At 53.0% G+C, this 20,449-nt stretch overlaps 1 protein-coding gene across 51 annotated transcripts in view; it reads right to left on the bottom strand.

Annotated features, from left to right (window-relative positions):
* Positions 1-216: 216 nt before the first annotated feature.
* The window catches only part of PLD3 (phospholipase D family member 3), a 30,960-nt gene continuing 10,727 nt past the window's right edge, over positions 217-20,449 (bottom strand). For 3 of the 51 annotated variants that reach the window (XM_077976139.1, XM_028838369.2, XM_015123945.3), the window contains 11 exons: positions 11,576-11,702; positions 11,402-11,476; positions 11,172-11,314; positions 10,200-10,383; positions 7,793-7,913; positions 7,584-7,711; positions 5,958-6,158; positions 3,729-3,868; positions 1,910-2,075; positions 814-913; positions 219-713 (listed from right to left, as the gene is read on the bottom strand). In XM_077976139.1, the coding sequence (XP_077832265.1) occupies positions 526-713; positions 814-913; positions 1,910-2,075; positions 3,729-3,868; positions 5,958-6,158; positions 7,584-7,711; positions 7,793-7,913; positions 10,200-10,383; positions 11,172-11,314; positions 11,402-11,476; positions 11,576-11,602 (1,473 nt within the window). In that variant the 5' untranslated portion in view covers positions 11,603-11,702 and the 3' untranslated portion in view covers positions 219-525. 51 annotated transcript variants of the gene reach the window in all.

Genomic DNA, 20,449 nt, shown 5'->3' with positions numbered 1-20,449 from the left:
CATGTACGCTACATGTTAAGGGTTCAGCACACGCCAACCCGTGCCAGCACATGCTGAGGTCTCAGTACATGCTAACCCACGCTAGTCACACACTGAGGGCTCAGTACATGCCAGTGACATATCGAGGGCTCAGCACAAAGATGTCCCCACCTGAGGCCCATGCCAGCTGTCCCCTACCCCTGCACCCCATCTCACACCACTCAGTCAGGCACAGGCTGTACAGACAAGTTATTTACTTATCACCCTGGGCCCTTTTTGCCCTGGAAAGTGGGGGTGGGCCAGGGGGCCGGGCCCAGCATGCACCCCCACTTCTTTGGGGGCTGATCCCTCCCCCAGCTCTGCTGGGTCCTGGGGCCACAGCGTCAGACCGGTGGGGGCAGAGGTAGAGGTGGGAGAGCAGGGGAGAGAGCCTGAGGAGCCACAATGGGGCAGACAGAAGCGGGGGCACGGGGACAGGGACCGTGACCCAGAGCATCTGGGTCTGTGGGGGCCTAGCAGGCCTCGGCCTGTCCGCTGGACCGGGCCTCAGAGCAGGCGGCAGGCATTGCCCACGCTGTCGGCTGAGGCATCAAGGTCATGGCTGTAAGGGGAGTCCCAGTCCCTCAGGAAAATGGCCTCCAGCTGGCTCCGTAGACTGCCCCTCCCGTTCTGCATCACCAGCAGCGAGGTGCCCGCCGTCTCCGTGAAGTAGTTGCCCGACCAGTTGGAGGTTCCTAGAGAGGAATGGGTGGAGCGTAAGGGAGCCCTCAGGGGGCTGCCCCGGGTATCTGAACCCCCTCTTGTTCAGTGCCCTGTGGTGCTCAGGACACTCACCGATGTAGGTGGCGCGTTCAGTCACCATGTACTTGTTGTGGTTGACACGGGCATACGGGATTCGAGCCTGGGCCTCATCCGCGGGGACCACAAAGAGTTTCTGAGTGGGAGGGACGGATGGGAAGGAGTGTGAGAGGCACTGGGAGTCGGAGGAGCCCCGGGATCAGGGAGCGGGGCATGGAGCCAGATCTGTGGGACTCCACTGCTTCCCACAGAATCCCTGGGGGCCAGAACAGGGCCAGGTGGAGGGGCGCTCTGAGAATGAAAGCTGAAAGGGAGGCCCCGGTGGTCTCATTTGCAAAACACTGTTCCCTACAGAATGGCTCCTGTTCATTCCTGAGGTCTTGTCTCAGATGCCCCCATTGCCAAAACATCTTCCTTGGCCCTTCTCACTAGGGCAGGGGCTTCCTCTGGGTGTCCCCACCCTGGCCCTGACCCCTCTGCCTGTGCACCCCCCGGGCCCTGACCCCTCTGCCTGGGCCTCCTCTATCCCAGCCCTGACCCCTCTGCTTGTGCCCCCCGATCCCAGCCCTGACCCCTCTGCCTGTGCCCCCGATCCCAGCCCTGACCCCTCTACCTGCCCACTCCCCCAGTCCTGGTCCCAAACCCTTCTCTGTGCCACCCCAGCCCTGACCCCTCTACCTGTGCCCCCAACTCCAGCCCTCACCCTTCTGCCTGGGCCTCCTCCATCCTGGCCCCGACCCCTCTGCCTGTACCTCCCACTCTGGCCCTATCACCTCTCTCTGTGCCCCCTACCCTGGCCCCAACTCTTCTGCCTGTGCCTCCCCATCCCAGCCCTGACCCCTCTGCCTGTGCCCCCAAATCCCAGCCCCGACCCCTCTACCTGCCCACGTCCCCAGTCCCGGTCCCAACACCTCTCTCTGTGTACCCCCATCCCAGCCCCAGCCCCTCTGCCTGTGCCCCCTCATCCCAGCCCTGGCCCCTCTCCCTGTGCCCCCACCACCCTGGCCCTGACCCGTGGTTTCCCCACCGTGACAGGGCTTACTCTGGGCTGTCCTTGTCAGTTGACAGATGAGCCCCATGAGGGCTGTGTCCCCAGGACTGCCCCGCACAGGGGCCGAGGGGTGGTGCTTACCACCTGGATGTCGGAGTGGGTATGGTTGTCACGCAGGGCAGCCAGGGAGAGCAGGAAGGCCCGCATGGATGGCTCCGAGTGTCCCCAGCAGCTGACGAGCAGGCGCACCTTGACGCCACGCTCATAGGCGGCGCGTCGCAGCCCATCGTCAATGGCAGGCCAGAACCTGGGGACGAGTGTGTAGGAGGTGGGGCAGGATGCAGAGGGTGGCTGTCTCCACAGGCTCTGCCCTCAGCTTTGGGGGAACCAAGCCTGGGCCCAGCGTTAGCTATTCAGAGGACTTCCTCATCGCTGGCTCCCAGACCCTGTTCCTGCCTCCATAAATCCTACGGAATATTTCCTCTTTTGGCTGTGGCTCCCATTCCTGCTCTCCAAAACCCAGTCTTGTCATCCTCTTTTTTTCTTTCTTTTTTTTTTTGAGATGGAATTTCACTCTTGTTGCCCAGGCTGGAGTGCAATGGCACGATCTCAGCTCACTGCAACCTCTGCCTCCCGGGTTCAAGTGATTCTCCTGCCTCAGCCTCCCGGGTAGCTAGGATTACAGGCATGCGCTACCACGCCCAGCTAATTTTGTATTTTCAGTAGAGACGAGGTTTCTCCATGTTTGTCAGGCTGGTCTCGAACTCCCGACCTCAGGTGATCTGCTCGCCTTGGCCTCCCAAAGTGCTGGGATTACAGGCGTGAGTCACTGCACCCGGTCCATCCTCTTTTTTTCTTTTTGAGACAGGTTCTTGCTCTATCACCCAGACTGGAGTGCAGTGGCACGATCATAGCTCAGTGCAGCCTCCAACTCCTGGGCTCAAATGATCCTCCTGTCTCAGTCTCCTGAGTAGCTGGGACTGCAGGTGAGTGCCACCGCACTGGGCTAATCTTCACATTTTTCTGTAGAGACGAGGTCTCATTATGTTGCCTAGGCTGGTCTCAAACTCCTAGTGGTCCTCCCACCTCGGCCTCCCAAAGTGTTGGGATTACAGGCATAAGCCACCATGCCTTGGACCCATTGTCTTATCTACTGCCCCTAGAATACCTTCTTTGAGCCCCACAAGCGCCATCATCCACCTGGACATTGCAGTGGGTACGGTTGTTATCCTTCTTATCCCAGAATCACAAATCCCCAAGCTTGCTACTCTAAACCCAAATACTTTTAGCCCCCATTCCCCAACCCCTCATCCTGTTTCCAGCGCATGCCTCCTACCTCCCCAAATCTCACATCCTGCACCCCTGCCTCAGGCTTCCTGCCCTCAACCCCAACATTCTGAGCATTCTCTTTTTTGTTGTTGTTTTTTTTTGAGACAGAGTCTCGCTCTGTCATCCTGGCTAGAGAGCAGTGGTGCGATCTCAACTCACTGCAACCTCCACCTCCCAGGTTCAAGCAATTCTCCTGCCTCAGCCTCCCAAGTAGCTGGGATTACAAGCACATGCCACCATGCCCGGCTAATTTTTGTATTTTTAGGAGAGATGGGATTTCACCATGTTAGCCAGGCTGGTCTTGAACTCCTGACCTCAAGTGATCCACCCACCTCGGCCCCTCAAAGTGTTGGGATTACAGGCGTGAGCCACCGGGCGCAGCCCTCTCATCCTTTTCTCTGTTTCCTCAAACCTCATCCCGAAACCTCATCCCTGTCTCCTCCGTAATCTCTCTTGTCTCAAGTACCTAGATACCTTCTTCCCAGTCACCTCCTGGCGACTGTCCCTCCCTGTGGCTTCTCTTCCATCTGTCCCCTCGCCTGGAGCTCCCACCAGCTTTCTGGTCTCCATGATTCCCTCTCCTGTCTCCTGGCCACCTGCAGTGGCTCCCTATCCCCACGCCCGGCAGTACCTGTGAGGGTGGGAGAACTCCAGAGTGGGCAGGTAGTTCATGACTGCGATGTAGATGAAACTCCGCGCGTTGTCCACCACGTTGAGTAGAGCCTTCAGGTCTGGAGTGCGGCCACTTGGACACAGGGGTGGGGGCGCACTCTGAGGGCGAGGGGACAGTCAAGACACATGCCCTGCCAGGGGCATCGTCACAGTGGATCTCACATACGGACAGCTCACCACAAGTCAGGCACTGTGGAGCTCAGCGAATCCTCAGCCTCCATGAAGAGGAGGGTCAATCACCACATCCATTTCACAGGTGAGGAAACTGAAGCTCAGAGAGGGTAAGTGACTTACTTAAGGTCACACAGCGGATAAATGGAGCCAGGATTTGAACCCAGTCCCTGATCCAGCGGCAACCGCATCACCTGGGAACTTGTTAGAAATGCAAATTCTTGGGCCTCACTGCACATGGCCTACTGAATCAGAGTGCTGGGACGGGGCCCAGGAATCTGGGTTTTAACAAGCCCCCAGCTGATTCTGGGGCACGTTCAGGTTTGAGGACCTCTGCTCAAGTCTTTTTTTTTTTTTTGAGATGGAGTCTTGCTCTGTCTCCCAGGCTGGAGTGCAGTGGCATGATCTCATCTCATTGCAACCTCCACCTCCTGGGTTCAAGTGATTCTCCTGCCTCAGCCTCCCAAGTACCTGGGATTACAGGTGCCCGCCACCCCTCCTGGCTAATTTTTGTATTTTTGGTAGAGATGGGGTTTTACCACGTCTCCCAGGCTGGTCTCCAACCCCTGAACTCAAGTGATCCATCCATCCCAGACTCCCAAAGTGTTAGGATTACAGGCGTGAGCCACCACACCTGGTCCCCCATCTCCCTTAATGCTCAACAGAGAAGGAAACTGAGGCTCTAAATGGGGAAGTGGTAATGAGGAGAGCCGTGATCCCCTGTGGGAGGCCCCCGTAGTGAAAGACCCCAATGAGTCATGCTTCCGTATCCACACCTTAGGGTCATGCCTTCCACGATGATTCGACTTGGACAGGTGACTTGCTCAGGGGGACCTAGGGAGACCTGGGTTGCCTGCCTCAACTAGTGAAACTATCTAAGAGCTAGAAACATCAGTGCCTTGTCCAGAGTGATCAGTATCTGCCATGGGCGAGAGCTAGTGTCGTCCAATAGAGTGTGTCGCAGTGATGGAAATGTCCAATATGGTGGCCACTTGCTACAGGTGCTACTGAGCATATGAAATGTGGCTACTGCATGCGGAACTGAATTTTGTCTTTTTTTAGAGACAGAGCAGCAGCCTCTTGCCCAGGCTGGAGTGCAGTGTTACCATCAGCTCACTGCAGCCTCGAACTCCAGGGCTCAAGTGATCCTCCTGTCTTAGCCTCCCCAGGTACTACAGGCGCATGCAACCACACCCGGCTAATTTTTATTAATATTATGTTTTTGTAGAAATGGTGTCTCCCTAGTTCTTTGGTATCCTGTCTAGAGCAATAAATAATAAGACCAAAAAAAAAAAATAGAAATGATGTCCCCTATGTTGAACTCCTGGCCTTAAGTGATCCTCCCATCTTGGCCTTGGCCTCCCAAAGTGCTGGGATCACAGGGATGAGAAACCTTGCCTTGAAAAAAAAATTTTTTTTTGAAATAGGCTGTCACCCAGGCTGGAGTACAGTGGTGTGATCATGGCTTACTGCAGCTTCAATTTCCTGGGCTCAAGTGATCCCCCTGCCTCAGCCTCCCGAGTAGCTGGGACTACATGCATGTACCACCCAACCCAGCTATTTTTTTTTTTTTTTTGTGAAGATGGAGTCTTGCTATGTTGCCCAGGCTGGTCTCAAACTCCTGGCCTCAAGTGATCCTGTCACCTCAACCTCCCAAAGTATTGGGGTTACAGGCATAAGCCACCCCACCTGACCTAAATTATTAATTGCATTTAATGAACTTAAACTGAAAGAGCCACCTGTGGCTATACTGGATGACACAGAGCACCAAAGGTTTGCTGTGCATGAACGCAGGGTACCTCTCCCAGCAGCACTAACAGGTTACCCATTTTCTAACTGAAATAGAGGCCGAGGGATGTTAGGAACTACTCCAGGACCCTGAGCAAGCAGAATGAGCTGGGGTGAGAACTGATGGTCAGGATACGCCCTCCCTATCATCACCAGACAGGGACGGATGGAGGCTGTGAGTGACAGCATGGGGCTGGGACATGACAGGCCTCACTTGTCCCAGACTCACCGCCAGGTAGGCCAGAGCAGGGGTTCCATTGAGGCAGATCTCCATTGGTGTCTCTTGGTTATAGCGGGTGTCATAGAACCGGGGCCAAGTTGATGGGATGGAGCTGCCTGCCTGGCCCAGGAACCAGTAGGCCTCAAAGATCTTGGTCAGGTCTCGAGCCAGGCAGCTGCAGTTGTACATGACCACGCCCAGCTCCTTGACCTGTAGGAGGGCAGTGCTGAGCTCAGGGACGGCGGCCTGGTGCCCACAGATGACAGGGACACTCCCCAGTCTGGCCTCTGGCTATCCTCCTGTCCCTCAGTACCCCTCCACTCCAGCTCCAATAGCTAAAGTCCTAGCATGATTACCAACTTAAGTTTTGAAGAAAATGAGTTATTCCAAAGCTCCAGGTTTCCTGAACATTTGCAATCTGCTGTTGCTTCTACCCTCCACTGAGCTAGCTTCTACTCATTCGTAGAACTAGGCTGACACATTTCCTCCTTCAGGAAGCCTCCCGTGACTACCCAGCCTGTGTCAGGCATTCCTCTGGGCTCTCCTAGTCCCTTGGGATTCCTTCCTCATTCTCTCTGGTGACAAACTGGTCTTCCCACTGGGCTGTGAGGACAGGTACCAGGGATGTCTCAGTCACAGCTGTATCTGCAGCATCTCCCTGCATAATTGCTGAGATTAAAAGTTAGTGGAGCTATCTGTTGAGGAAATGAATTCATGAGTTAATGTGTGTCTTCACCTCATTCCCCAAGCTGTTTTCTGTTCCCTATCTTGGGCTAATTCCTCCCTATCCTTCAGGGATCAGATTAGTTATACCTCCTTTGGGAAACCCTCCAATACCCCAGGTTGGGGTCTCTGAGCTTTTCAACCCTCTGTTCCCTCCATCCTGGCCCTGACCCTCTGCCTGTGTCTCCCCAACCCTGGCCCTGACCCCTCTGGGCTGTCACTGTCAGGTGACAGGCCAGTCTGCATTGGACTGGGAGTTCCATGAGGTCCACCTGTTACCACCATGTTCCCAACATTACCCGGGACAGGGCTGGACTTAAGAGCAGGCACACAGAGATGTACAATGAAGATCAAATGGTGCACAGGTCCTTGAATGCCCTGTAGAGGGGCTGGTAGCTGCAACTGGGGATCAGAGGGAGCCCCAGGCTTCCAGGAGCAGGGACAGGGCAGCAGAGGCCTCCATTTGGGGATTCTTCGTTTTTTAACAGGGTCTCACTGTGTCACTCAGGCTGGAGTGCAGTGGCATGAATACAACCCACTGTAGCCTCAAACTCCTGGGCTCAAGTGATCCTCCCACCTCAGCCTCCCAAGTAGCCGGGACCACAGGTGTGTGCCACCACACCTGGCTAATTTTTTTTTTTTTGGTAGATAAGGGGTCTCACTATGTTGCCCAGGCTGGTCTCCAACTCCTGGGCTCAAGCGATCCTCCCACCTTGGCCTCTCAAAGTGTTAGGATTACAGGTGTGAGCCACCGTGCATAGCTTGAATTAGGGAGGCCTGGTAGGCAAGAAGGAAGCCATTGCAGAGAATGGGTGGAGAGGACTCTGGATTGAGTAAGGGGGCAGTCAGAGGCTGGGTGCCCTGTGGGGCAGGGAGTGGCCTGGAAGGAAGGTAGACAGGGTGCAGGCAGACCTGGGTCAGTGAACGCCAGTCCATGTTGGCACTGCCCAGGTAGAAGTGGGTCTGGTCCACCACCCAGAACTTGGTATGCAGGACGCCATGGGTCAGCTTCTGCATGTCCACCATGCGGACCTGGGCACCTGTGACCAGCAGGGGCAGTGATCAGGGGCCAGGTTGGGTACCCCCAGGCCCAGACCAGCCCCAGTTGGGCCCCAGCTCACCACTCTGCAGCAGGGCCTGCAGGTCCGTCTGTGGCTGGGGCCCGTTGGGCTTGCTCACAGCGATGCGGACATTCACGCCCTTGGGTGCCAGGGTCTGCAGCTGCCGGAGGACCTCCTCACCCTGCAGGGAGGGGAGAGCGTCTGAGGGGCTGGACCAGCCAGCTCTCCAACCCCACAAGGTAATGCCCAGTGGAGTTATTTTGAGACATGATTAGGAGTAAACAGGCTTTACATTAGCCTGTATAAAGACTTTACAGATTAAAATATTAAAAGACTTCCTTATCTGTTTTAAACATCTTTATCTGCTTTAATAATTAGTTGCCCTGTGATCCCCCTCCAAGGCCTCCTGACCCCTCCTGCCCCTCCAAGGACTTTCTCAAAATTCAGCATCAAGGCAGGGCCTCCAGGCATCTCCCAGGAGGGTGGGGGCGAGCCTCAGGCAGGGGGTCCCGGAAGGTATCGGGTGAGGCACGATGGTGCCAGCAACAGCAACGATCAAGGATGCCCTGGAACCTACTGTGTGCCAGGCCCTGTTCTAGGCCCCTTCTCAGTGAACTCACTGAATTCTCACAACCCGGTGAGGCTGGTTTAATTATAATCTCCACGGAGAACTCAGTAGTGCAGTGGGATTTTGTTTTTGTTTGTTTGTTGAGACAGGTCTTGCTACGTTGCCCAGGCTGATTTTCAATTCCTGGGCTCAAGCATTCCTCCTGCCTCAGTCTCCCAAGTAGCTGGTACCTCAGGAGTGCACCACATCCAGCTATGGAGCAGGATTTGAACCCAGACCATCTGCCTCCTACATCTGTTTTAAACCACTTCAGAGGGAGCCAGTAGGGAGTGGGAGCTCATACGGTTTTTTTTTTTTTTTAACATAAAAACATTTTTTTTAGAGACAGGATTTCACTATGTTGCCCAGGCTAGAGTGCAGCGGCACGATCATGGCTCACTGCAGCCTCCAATTCCTAGGCTCAAGCCATCCTCCTGCTTTAGCCTCCCAAGTAGCTGGGACCACAGGTGTGTACCACTATGCCTGGCTTTGGTTTTCAACTTTTGTAATTATTATTATTACTTTTTCTTTTTTTTTGAGACAGGGTCTTGCTATGTTGCCTGGGCTGGAGTGTAGTGGCATGATCACAGCTCACTGCAGCCTCCAACTCCGGGGCTCGAGCCATCCGCCTTCCATCCCCTGAGTATCTGAGACTGCAGGCGCGCACCACAACACCCTGCTAATTTTTTTTTTTTTTTTTTTTCCAGTAGAGACAGGAGTCTCACTATGTTGCTCAGGCTAGTCTCAAATTCTTGGGATCAAGTGATCCTCCTGTCTAGGCCTCCCAAAGTGCTGGGATTACAGATGTGAGTCACCACACCTGGCATAATTTTTTTTTTCAGGCAGTTCTTTTTTTTTTTTTTGAGACGGAGTCTCGCTCTGTGGCCCAGGCTGGAGGCAGTGGCGCCATCTTGGCTCACTGCAAGCTCCGCCCCCTGGGTTCCTGCCATTCTCCTGCCTCAGCCTCCCGAGGAGCTGGGACCACAGGCACCGCCACCATGCCCGGCTAGTTTTTTGTAGTTTTAGTAGAGGCGAGGTTTCACTGTGTTCGCCAGGATGGTCTCCATCTCCTGACCTCGTGATCCACCCGTCTCGGCCTCCCAAAGTGCTGGGATTACAGGCTTGAGCCACCGCGCCCGGCCTCAGGCAGTTCTTAAGGAGCCTTGTAATTTTAGTTAGGTTTTAAGACAACTTCTCACAAAAAGAGGTAGTAGGGAGAAGAAAACAGAAGGAACAAATTCATGGTTTTTCAGTGGAAGAGGTTATCCATGTAGGCTGTTCCTTTTCAAATTGTGAAGTTTTACGTTCTTAAGTTTGTCTGCAGACCATAGCAGGATATAGTAACAGAAGACACAAAGGTTAACTCTGTGCCAGGCACTGTGCTAAAATTTGCTTGGATTAGTCCATTTCATCCTCACAAGAGCCCTAAGAAGCACGTGCTATAAATTGACCCCATTTTACAGATAAACTGAAGCCAGAGAGAACAGGTGACCTGCCTGGGGTCGCACAGCTGGAAGGTGGCCCCTGTCTTGATGCTGGGCTGTTAATTACTCCACTCTTCCATTTCTTTGTCTGACGGGGTCAGGGCAGCTTGTGGGTGAGTGACATCCGCCAGCCTAATAATCCCTTGTAATCAAACCCACACCCTGACATTCAGAGGCCTACAGATGACCGTGACAAACGCCTCCAGTCCAGAGAACCATGTGAAGGCAGCTGCTTGCAAACACCTGTGTCCAATCCGCTGTGTGAGACACGCCCATCTGTCTCCTGGGCTGCAGGAGAAACCCCTTCATCCCCCACAGTCCCCGCTGCCTCCCACCCCCTGCCCCTGCTGCTGGCCAGGGCCAAGGTTGCAGGTACCTGCTGGGCAGAGGGCTCCTGCGTGTGGGTGTCATTGTTGGTGAGGGTCCAGTAGAAGGAGGCGATGTCCAGGCTGCTGTGCGCACCGGCGAGCAGGCCCAGCCAGGCCTGGCTGGTGGAAGGGTTCCCCGTGGAGGCATTGGGGAAGTCCAGGCCCTCAGGAATGCTTTCCACCAGCACTGCTCTGGGGGGTGGGGGATGCTATCAGCCATAGGGTGCTGGAGAGCAATGGCTGGGAGGTGAGTGCTCAGCTGTCCGTCCATGGGTGTGTTGGACAGACTATATTTTTTTCAGAGACAGAGTCTCGCCTTGTCCCCCAGGCTAGAAGTGCAGTGGCGCGATCTCGGCTCACTGCAGCCTCGAACTCCTGGGCTCAAGCGATCCTCCCGCCTCAACCTCTTGAGTAGCTGGGACTACAGGTGTGCGCCAGTACGCCTGGCTACTTTTCTTACTTTTAGTAGAGATGGAGACTCACTATGTTGCCCAGGCTGGTCTGGAAGTCCTGGGCTCAAACAATCCTCCCGCCTCAGCCCCCCAAAGTGTCACAGTTACAGGCGTGAGCCACCAAGCCCGGCTAAACTGTATTTGAGTTTTTATTTTCTCTTAAAATTTTTTTTTAAAACTGTGTGTATTTGAATGTGTGCCTGGACTCATGATCCTCTGAGTGTCTGTCTAGAGGTGTGGAAGGAAGGTTATGTATTTAGATGTGTGTGTGTGTATGTGTGTGTGTGTCCACAGATGTGGGTGGAAGATGCTATGTCTCTTCACGGGCGGATAGAAGATGACGCTGTGGCTGCCATAGAAACTATGTGTGTGGAGGAGGAGGGGGCGGGCGAGCACTTGGGAGCCTGCAACCTCCTCAGTTGTTGCAAGCGCTGGGTAGGGCTCAGTGCAGGCCATGCTTAGTGTGTGCTTAAGTGTCCCTGGTCTGGCAGGCCCCTCCCCCCACCACCTGCAGCACCCCCCACTTACTCGCAAGGGTCATAGCAGGGGGCTGGGCGCTGGTTGGGTCCAAAGAGATGCAAGTCGCCGTATTCCCATAGAAACAGCTGAGTCATCAGGGCTCCGAAGCCCACAACCGCCAGAATGAGGACCAGCAGGACCCAGCGGGCTTTCTGTGGGGAGGAGGAGGTAGTCAGCCAGCCCGAGGGGGCAGCCCAGCCTGTCCCTGAGACAGGGCGAGGGTGGCGGAGGGCTCCTACCTTTTCCGCAGCCTTCCACGCCTCAATCTCATTCATGGGCAGCTCGTTGGCGGGCTCCTCTGCAGGCACCTTCAGCTGGGGATGGGGACAACAGCAGGGGTGACAGGTGGCTCTTCGGAACCCCCACCCCCACTTCACCCAGCTCTACCCTGCTGAGTCCCCCAATCCACCTACCTCCTGGTACATCAGTTTAGGCTTCATCTTCCCTCAAGGCTGGGGGATATGCAGAGCCCAGGTGAGAAGGTGGGTGTGTCAGGGTCTCCAAACTGGCAGAACAAAAGTGGGCACTGTGTGGGGTGTTCTACGCTTTCGAGGGACAGACATCACAGAAGGGTGATTAGTCTTGGGGCCATTCATAATCATGGGGGCCATTGGCACACTGCCCACCACCCCAAAAAGAGGAAGCTGGTCACTGGTCAGCAGGATTTCGAAATCCCTCAAAATCCAACGGCTCTGCTGCCTGCTCATCACTCTGCAGTGCCCACCCTGCCCCCATCAGCACCCACGCAGCTCCCCTCTAGCAGCCCCCTTCTCTCTCCTCCACCACCAGAAAGACAGCGCTGGATGAGGTCAGCAGAGCCCCAGGTCTTTGTGCTCGGCTTTTCTCAGCCCTGGGACTACACAGGGGGTATATTCTAGGTGGCTCCTCCGCCCTCACTCAGGTACCCCCACACCACACAGCTCAGCCGGGGATCATCGGGGCCTCCCTGCCACCCCGCTGCCCATCCCCCCAGCCAGCCTCCCCCCACCTACCCCTGAGGGGCCTCGGTCTCGCTCTCAGGCGTCTGCTGCTACCTCCGCGGGGCCCCAGCTTCTGCCCGGACAGGCTGAACAGGGGTGGGAGGAGGAGGGGGCGGGGCCTACGGGAGCCCCGCCCACTGCAGCGGGGAGTCTGCGCAGTGCGCGCCTCAGTCCGGGCTCACCGCAGCGAGAAGGGGGGCTCGGCTCCCCAGACACTGCCGCTCCAAACTGGCTGGGTTGAGGGGTAGTACATGGCTGGTGGATGGGTTTTGCTACATTCCACCCTAGAGTCCCTGTGTGGGGCAGGGAGGCCACAGGCAGAGAACAAAAGGAACCTCACATCTTTTCTTGTCTACAAACCTTGTGAATTTGTGTACCATGGACATGCATTACCTAGTCAAAAATAAATACATAAATGAAATTAATAAAACGCTTATACAATGAAACGGAAAGATCAAGGTTGAATAATAGAATGAAGAAATGTAGCGATAAAGTCAACAGAAGACAGTTCACGGCATGAGATGGGAAGAAAGGGGCAGAGGAGATGGTGAATTTTCTGTTGGAGTCTACTTGGATTTCGGTATTTGATTTTTTAAAAAAAGCCAGCTGATATTTTGATAGGGATTTTAAAAAAATTTATTTTCCGATCCACCCCATCCCATGTCTCCCAAGAGGGATTTAAGGCCCCGGCTGGACAAACACACTGGAGACCCCTTTCCTCTCTCATCCCTCATCTCCTAATTGAGACAGGGTGGCACCTCACTCAATGAGACAGGGACACTCTCTTCCCTCAAAGCTTGGCAGGAAGTCAAGAGATAACTGCAGAAAAGGAGTATTACTAAGAGAAGCAACAGGGCAGAAGTGGTTGTCTTCAAGGGAGTGGGATTTTGGGGTATGTCAAGATTGCTTTTTATGGTAAGCCTATTTTCTTTTCTTTTTTTTCTTTCTTTCTTTTTTTTTTTTAGTGTCAGAGTTCTGTTCCCTAGGCTGGAGTGCAGCAGCACGATCATAGCTCACTGCGGCCTCAACTTCCCAGGCTCAAGCAATCCTCCTGCCTCAGCCTCCCAAGTAGCTGGGACTACAGGCACGTACCACCATGCCCAGCTAATTTTTTTTTTTGGAGACGGAGTCTCGCTCTGTCTCTCCCAAGCTGGAGTGCAGTGGCGCCATCTCGGCTCCCTGCAAGCTCCGTCTCCCGGGTTCATGCCATTCTCCTGCCTCAGCCCCCACGAGTAGCTGGGACAACAGGCGCCCACCACCATGCCCATCTAATTTAAAAAAAATTTTTTTAGTAGAGACGGGGTTTCACCGTGTTAGCCAGGATGGTCTCCATCTCCTGACCTCGTGATCTGCCCGTCTCGGCCTCCCAAAATGCTGGGATTACAGGCATGTGCCACCGCGCCAGGCTGCAGCTAATTAAAAAAAATTTTTTTTTTTTGTAGAGACAGGGTCTTGCTTATTGCCCAGGCTGGACTCCTGGACTCAAGTGATCCTCCTACCTTGGCCTCCCAAAGTTCTGAGATTACAGGCATGAGCCACCACACCTGGCCCCTATTTTCTTTTTTCTGAGACAGAATTTCGCTCTTTCGCCCAGGCTGGAGTGCAGTGGCGCAATCTTGGCTCACCGCAACCTCCGCCTTCCAGTTTCAAGTGATTCTCCAACCTCAGCGTCCTGAGTAGCTGGGATTACAGGCGTCTGCCACTGTGACCAGCTAATTTTTGTATGTCTAGTAGAGACAGGGTTCCACCATGTTGGCCAAGCTGGTCTGGAAATCCTGACCTCGTGATCCGCCTGCCTGGGCCTCCCAAAGTGCTGGGATTACAGGCGTGAGCCACCGTGCCTGGCCTATTTTCTTTTTTAAAATTGTGAAACATAAGCTATTTTCAGAGAAGTATAGAAAATATCTCGGTGTAGGTTGAGAAATAATTATAAAGCACACACAGGTGTCGCCAGTTTCATCACCTTTTAAAAAATCAGGGGCGTGCATTACTCTTTTTTTGAAAAAGAAAACTCAAAGACAGCTAGGTTCTCCACTTACTCCAAGATCCAACCTAGATTTGTAGGGATAACTTGCAAACTTCTCCCTACCAATGTCAGATCCCAGACTGGTGAGGGTAGAACATGCGAGATCCCCCCCTTTCCATGGCAGGAAGACAAACGGGGACGCCTAAAAAGGATCTAGCAGGTCAGGTGTGGCGGCTCACGCCTGTAATCCCAGCACTTTGGGAGGCCGAGGTGGGTGGATCACCTGAGGTGAGGGGTTCAAGACCAGCCTGGCCAACATGGTGAAACCCTGTCGCTACCAAAAATACAAAAATTAGCTGGGCGTGGTGGCGGGTGCTTGTGATCTCAGCTACTCGGGACTGAGGCAGGAGAACTGTTTGAACCTGGGAGGCAGAGGTTGCAGTGAGCCACGATGGCGCCACTGCAATCTAGCCTGGGTTACAACAGAGTGAGACTCTGTCTCAAAAAAAAAAAAAAAAAAAAAAAAAAAAAAAAAAATCTAGCAAGAAACAGCAACAGACTAAGGTTATTTGAAACTCCAGAGGTCACCAGGAGAAGCAGAAGATAACGTCAGTCTTAGAAGCGGTTGACCACAGCATTGTGGGTGGAGGAGGCAGGAAATGCTTGCCTTCAGTTTTCTTTGACGGTCTTGGTGAAAAATATTTTTATTGAAGAATATGGAGTTGTAACAGCAGGCAATGTGAAATTAGGGAAGCCAAGATGAATCAAAACAAAACCGAAGGCGAGGTGGGGCACGGAGATCTGAAGTAACAGGACTGGCAGCGTCAGGGCTGGAGAACTGGGATGGTCACTAATAAACCAAAAATAGGGAGAAGGGCCTGGCACTGTGGCTCACACCTGTAATCTCAGCACTTTCGGAGGCTGAGGTGGGAGGACCGCTTGAGCCCAGGAGTTCCAGACTAGCCTCGGTAACATAGCAAGGCCCAGTCTCTACAACAAAATAAAAAGGAAAAACAAAAATGAAATAAAAATAGGAAGAAAACAGATGGACTTCGTTCAAATTGTCAGTGATATTTTGGCTTTCAAATTGTACAGTGATTACAAGTCTGTAATGATTAGTTTAATTTTAACTTTTGGCATGTTTTAATTGTATTTTTTTCTTATTGTGTTAACTTTTGATTAAAAAGTAAACTAATATTGGAGGGCCAGGCACGGTGGTTTACACGTGTAATCCCAGCACTTTGGGAGGCCAAGGTGGGAGGATTGCTTGAGCCCAGGAGTTTGAGACCAGCCTGGGCAACACAGTGAGACCTAATCTCTACAACAAATGAAAAAAAATTAGCCTGGTATGGTGGCGTGGACATGTAGTTCCTACTATTTGGAAGGCTGTGGCAGAATAATTGCTTGAATCTGGGAGGTGGAGGCTGCAGTGAGCAGTGATCGCACCAATGCACTCCAGCCTAGCTGACAGAGTAAGAGCCTGTCATAAAAAACAAATAAAAATCAGTACTGGAGAAGCGATTTAGATTGGATGAGAGACAATACAGTGAGTGCTAGAGCCAGATACCTGAGACTGAATCTGAGCTTCAGCATTAGTGACTGTTTGACCTTGGAGAAGTGACAACGCCTCTGTGCTCTTGGTTTCTCCATCTGCAAAATGGGTATGGTAACAATAGCATTTGCTGTTCATTAATTTTACACACATTTACTGGTTGTCTTGTGTGCATCAGGTATTGTTTTAGGCACTGGGGATACAGCTGTGAACAAAATAGACACGAGGGAAAAACAGAGGCCAGGTGCGGTGGCTCACGCCCGTAATGCCAGCACTTTGGGAGGCCTACGTGGGCGGATCACCTGAGGTCTGGCATTCGAGACCAGCCTGGCCAACATGGCGAAATCCCATCTCTACTAAAAATACACAAATTAGCCAGGTGTGCAGGAGGGCGCCTGTAATCTCAGCTACTTGGGAGGCTGAGGTGGGCGAATCGCTTGAACCCGGGAGGTGGAGGTTGCAGTGAGTCGGCACCACTGCACTCCAGCGTGGGCGACAGAGGAAACTCCATCTCAAAAAAAAAAAAAAAAAAAAAAGGAGGGAGGTATAATAAACAAAATAATAAATAAATGATATAATGTTAGAAGGCAGTAAGTGCCATAGAGGATCAGGGAAGAGGGGTGGGGGTGGAATCGTTTGTGATATTTAATAAGGAGGTCAGAAAAGGCCTCACTGAGAAGGGGTTACCTGAAGAAAAACTTCAAGGAGAGGTGAGATGGACATCTGTGGGGAAAATGATCAGTACAAAGGCCCCGAGGGAGGAATGTGCCTGGTGTGGATGGAGAAGAGTGAGGACGCCAGTGTGTCTGCAGTGGAGTGGGCTGGGGGTGAGGGAGAGGAAATGTCACAGAGGTGACAGGGCCAGATCCTGCAGGGCTGCCTGGACTGTGATGAGTAGGACGGGGTCACGTGTGGGTTCCCAGCAGGGAAGGACAACGTGATCTGCTTCAGATTTTTTTTAAGAGATGGGGATCTCCACCAGGCGCGATGGCTCACGCCTGTAATCCCAGCACTTTGGGAGGCCAAGGTGGGCGGATCACCTGAGGCTGGGAGTTCGAGACCAGCCTGACCAACATGGAGAAACCCTGTCTCTACTAAAAATACAAAATTAGCTGGACATGGTGTCACATGCCTGTAATCCCAACTACTTGGGAGGCTGAGGCAGGAGAATTGCTTGAACCCAGGAGGTGGAGGTTGTAGTGAGCCAAGATTGTGCCATTGCACTCCAGTCTGAGCAACAAGAACGAAACTCCATCTCAAAAATAAAAACAAAAAACAAAAAGCAAACAGATGAGGATCCCCCTATGCTGCCCAGGCTGGTCTTGAACTCCTGGCTTCAGGCGAACCTCCCACCTCGGCCTCGCACAGTGCGGGGATTTCAGACACGAGCCACTTCAATGGGTTTCAGTTGGATTTTGTAGTGGGTTGAATGGTGGCCTCAAAAAAGATATGTCCCACAGAAGCATAATCCCCGGAACTTACGTGCACGTGACCTTATTTGGAAAAAGGATCTTTGCAATTGTAATCAGATTTAGGATCTTGAGATGAGATCATCCTGGACTATCTGGAGGGGCCCTAAATCCAGTCACAACTGTCCTCAGAGATAGAACAGGCAGAAGGCCATGTGAACAGGGAGGCTGAGATGAGAGTGATGTGGCCATAAACCCAGCAATGTGGCTGGGCGCAGTGGCTCACACCTGTAATCCCAGCACTTTGGGAGGCCGAGGCTGGCAGATCACAAGGTCAGGAGATCGAGACCATCTTGGCTAACACAGTGAAACCCTGTCTCTACTAAAAATACAAAAAATTAGCCGGGCGTGGTGGCAGGCGCCTGTAGTCCCAGCTACTCAGGAGGCTGAGGCAGGAGAATGGCGTGAACCTGGGAGGCGGAGCTTGCAGTGAGCCGAGATCACGCCACTGCACTCTAACCTGGGCAACAGAGCGAGACTCCACATCAACAACAACAACAACAACAAACCAGCAACACCTGGACCCACTAGAAGCTGGGAGAGGTGAGGAATGGAATCTCCCCTCCAGCTTCTGGAGGTGCATGTCCCTGCTACACCTTGAGTTTGGACTTCTGGCTCCAAAACTGAGAGAATGAATTTGTTGTCTTTTTTTTTTTTTTTTTTTTTTTAAGATGGAGTCTTGCTCTGTTATCCAGGCTGGAGTGCAGTGGCGCAACCTCAAGTCATCCGTCTGTCTCGGCCTCCCAAAGTGCTGGGATTACAGGCAGGAGTCACTGCGCCTGGCCATACATTCTGTTGTGTTAAGCCACCAACTTGGTGGCAATCTGTTACAGCAGCCCGAAGAAACACACACAGGTGTTACAGGATCCCCCGGTGGCTGTGTGTGGGGAACAGACTGGGGCAGGGCCGGGGAGCCCAGCGAGGAGGCTACTGGGAGCATCCAGACAGGAGCCAAGGGTGGACAGGACCAGGGTGTGGGCAGCCAAGTGTCAAAGAAAGGGCGGGGTCCGGATGCATTTTGAAGGTGGAGGGGATGGCATTTCTAGGCTGGACGTGGGTTTGAGAGCAGTAAAAGAATCAGGGATGACTGAGTTTTGGCCTCAGCAAGTACAAGGATTAGAGGTGTCAATAGCTGATTGGGCAACATAGGGAGGCACAAGTTTGGGGAAAAGACCAGGAGTTTGGTTTTGAACATACAACATTTGAGATGTCTAAAATCTGACTGACTCCTCTGAACTAAAGGAGTTAACAGGCTGGGCAAGGTGGCTCACACCTGTAATCCCTGCACTCCAGGAGGCTAAGATGCGGGGTGGATTACATGAGGCCAGGAGTTCAAGACCAGCCTGCACAACGGCAGGACTCACCTCTACAAAAAGTAAAGTTAAATTTTAAAAAAGGAATTAACACACATATAATGTGCACAGAAGAGCCACTAACATGCAGGAGGCTCTCAGTAAAGGTGACTGTCAAGGCTCCTAACAGCTCCCCATGCAAAGGCATCCCCCATCCCACTCCCAGAGACAAGACGGTTGCTTTTCATTATAGGTCTTTATACTTACATTGAATTTTTTAAAATGCACATATAACTTCTATGGAAACTAAACTATAAAGAGGCTCAGGCTCCTAGGTAGGGTGCCCCATCACCAGATCCTAGCCTCCAGAGGACTGTGGCCTCAGCTGGAGAAGGAAATCAGGCCCCCCCGCCCACTGCTCAGATCCTTGTGGGAGCAGGGCAGGGTGAAACGGAAGGTGGGCATGGGCAGCTGGGTCCTGGGGTTCCTCCTCAGCCTGTCTCAATGCCTGTGTTTTCAGGACCCTAGAACCCCCATGGGGCTCCCAGCACGCCCCATCCAGGTTGTTACTTATGCTCTGCCTCCCCGCTGGTGTGACATGAGATGAAATCAGATCTCAGCCAGACGCGGTGGCTCCCGCCTGTAATCCCAGCACTTTGGGAGGCTGACGTGGCAAATCACCTGAGGTCAGGATTTCGAGACCAGCCTGACCAACATGGTGAAACCCCATCTCTACTAAAAATACAAAATTAGCCAGGCATGGTGGCGCACACCTGTAATCCCAGCTACTCAGGAGGCTGAGGCAGGAGAGTCGCTTGAACCTGGGAGATGGAGGCTGCAGTGAGCCAAGATTGCGCCATTGCATTCCAGCCTGGACAACAAGAGCAAAACTCTGTCTCAAAAAGAAAAAGAAAAGAGATCAGGTCTCATCTGGGAGAGAGCACTGCCAGGAAGCGTGCCATCTCCCAGCCCACAAAATACCCCCGAGTCCCCTTGCCTTGTGGTCCTGCCCCCCTTGGGGTACAACACCACAGCCCGCAAAGAGGAGGAAGTAAAACCCACTGGGTAACAGATCCCTGAACATCCCACCCCCAGGGGAGGATGGCAGTGGGAGATTTGATTCTTCCTCTACAGCAGCCCTTTAAATTGGAGAGTTCATGGTTCAGATCCCACCTCTGCCACTTTCTTGCCAGGTGACGTTGAGCATAGGGCTTTACTTCTGAGCCCTGCTGGCCTCATCTATAAACCGGTATTAGCCATATTGGCAGGGCACGGTGGCTTATGCCTATAATCTCAGTACTTTGGGAGGCCAAGGCGGGAGGATGGCTTGAGCTCAAGAGTTCGAGACCAGTTGGGGCAACAAGGTGAGACCCCCATCTCTACAAAAGCTTAAAAAACTGGCTAGGCGGCTGGGCAGGGTGGCTCATGCCTATAATTCCAGCACTTTGGGAACGAAGATGGGCGGATCACCTAAGGTCAGGAGTTCAAGACCAGCCTGGCTAATATGGTGAAACCTCGTCTCTACCAATACAAAAATTAGCCGGGCATGATGGCAGGCTACTCGGGAGGCTGAGGCAGGAGAATCGCTTGAACCTGGAAGGCAGAGGTTGCAGTGAGCCGAGATTGCAAAATTGCGCTCCAGTCTGGGCAACGAAAGCAAAACTCCGTCTCGCAAAAAACAAAAACAAAAAACAAACAAAAAAAATCATAATAATAATTGGCTAGGTGTGGTGGCCCATGCCTACGCCTATGGTCCCAGCCACTTGGGAGGCTGAGGTGGGAGGATTGCTTGAGTCCGGGAGTTCGAGGCTGCAGTGAGCCGTGATTGTGCCACTGCACTCCAGCCTGGGCGACAGAGCAAGACACTATCTCAAAACAACAAATAAAATGAGCATCATCTTATATGCACTGGAGGGTGGTGGCTGGGGGATCTCTGAATGGTTAAGGGGGTGGGTCTCAGAGTCCGGCAGCTCAGACTTCAGATCTCAGCTCTGTGGAATTGGGAAAAGAGGTTCCCTTCTGTAAGCC

This window comes from Macaca mulatta, chromosome 19 (genome assembly GCF_049350105.2).
Source record: "Macaca mulatta isolate MMU2019108-1 chromosome 19, T2T-MMU8v2.0, whole genome shotgun sequence".
NCBI classification, from domain to species: domain Eukaryota; kingdom Metazoa; phylum Chordata; class Mammalia; order Primates; family Cercopithecidae; genus Macaca; species Macaca mulatta.
Note: the sequence above shows the minus strand (reverse complement) of the source record. Positions and strands in the feature narration are given on the sequence as shown.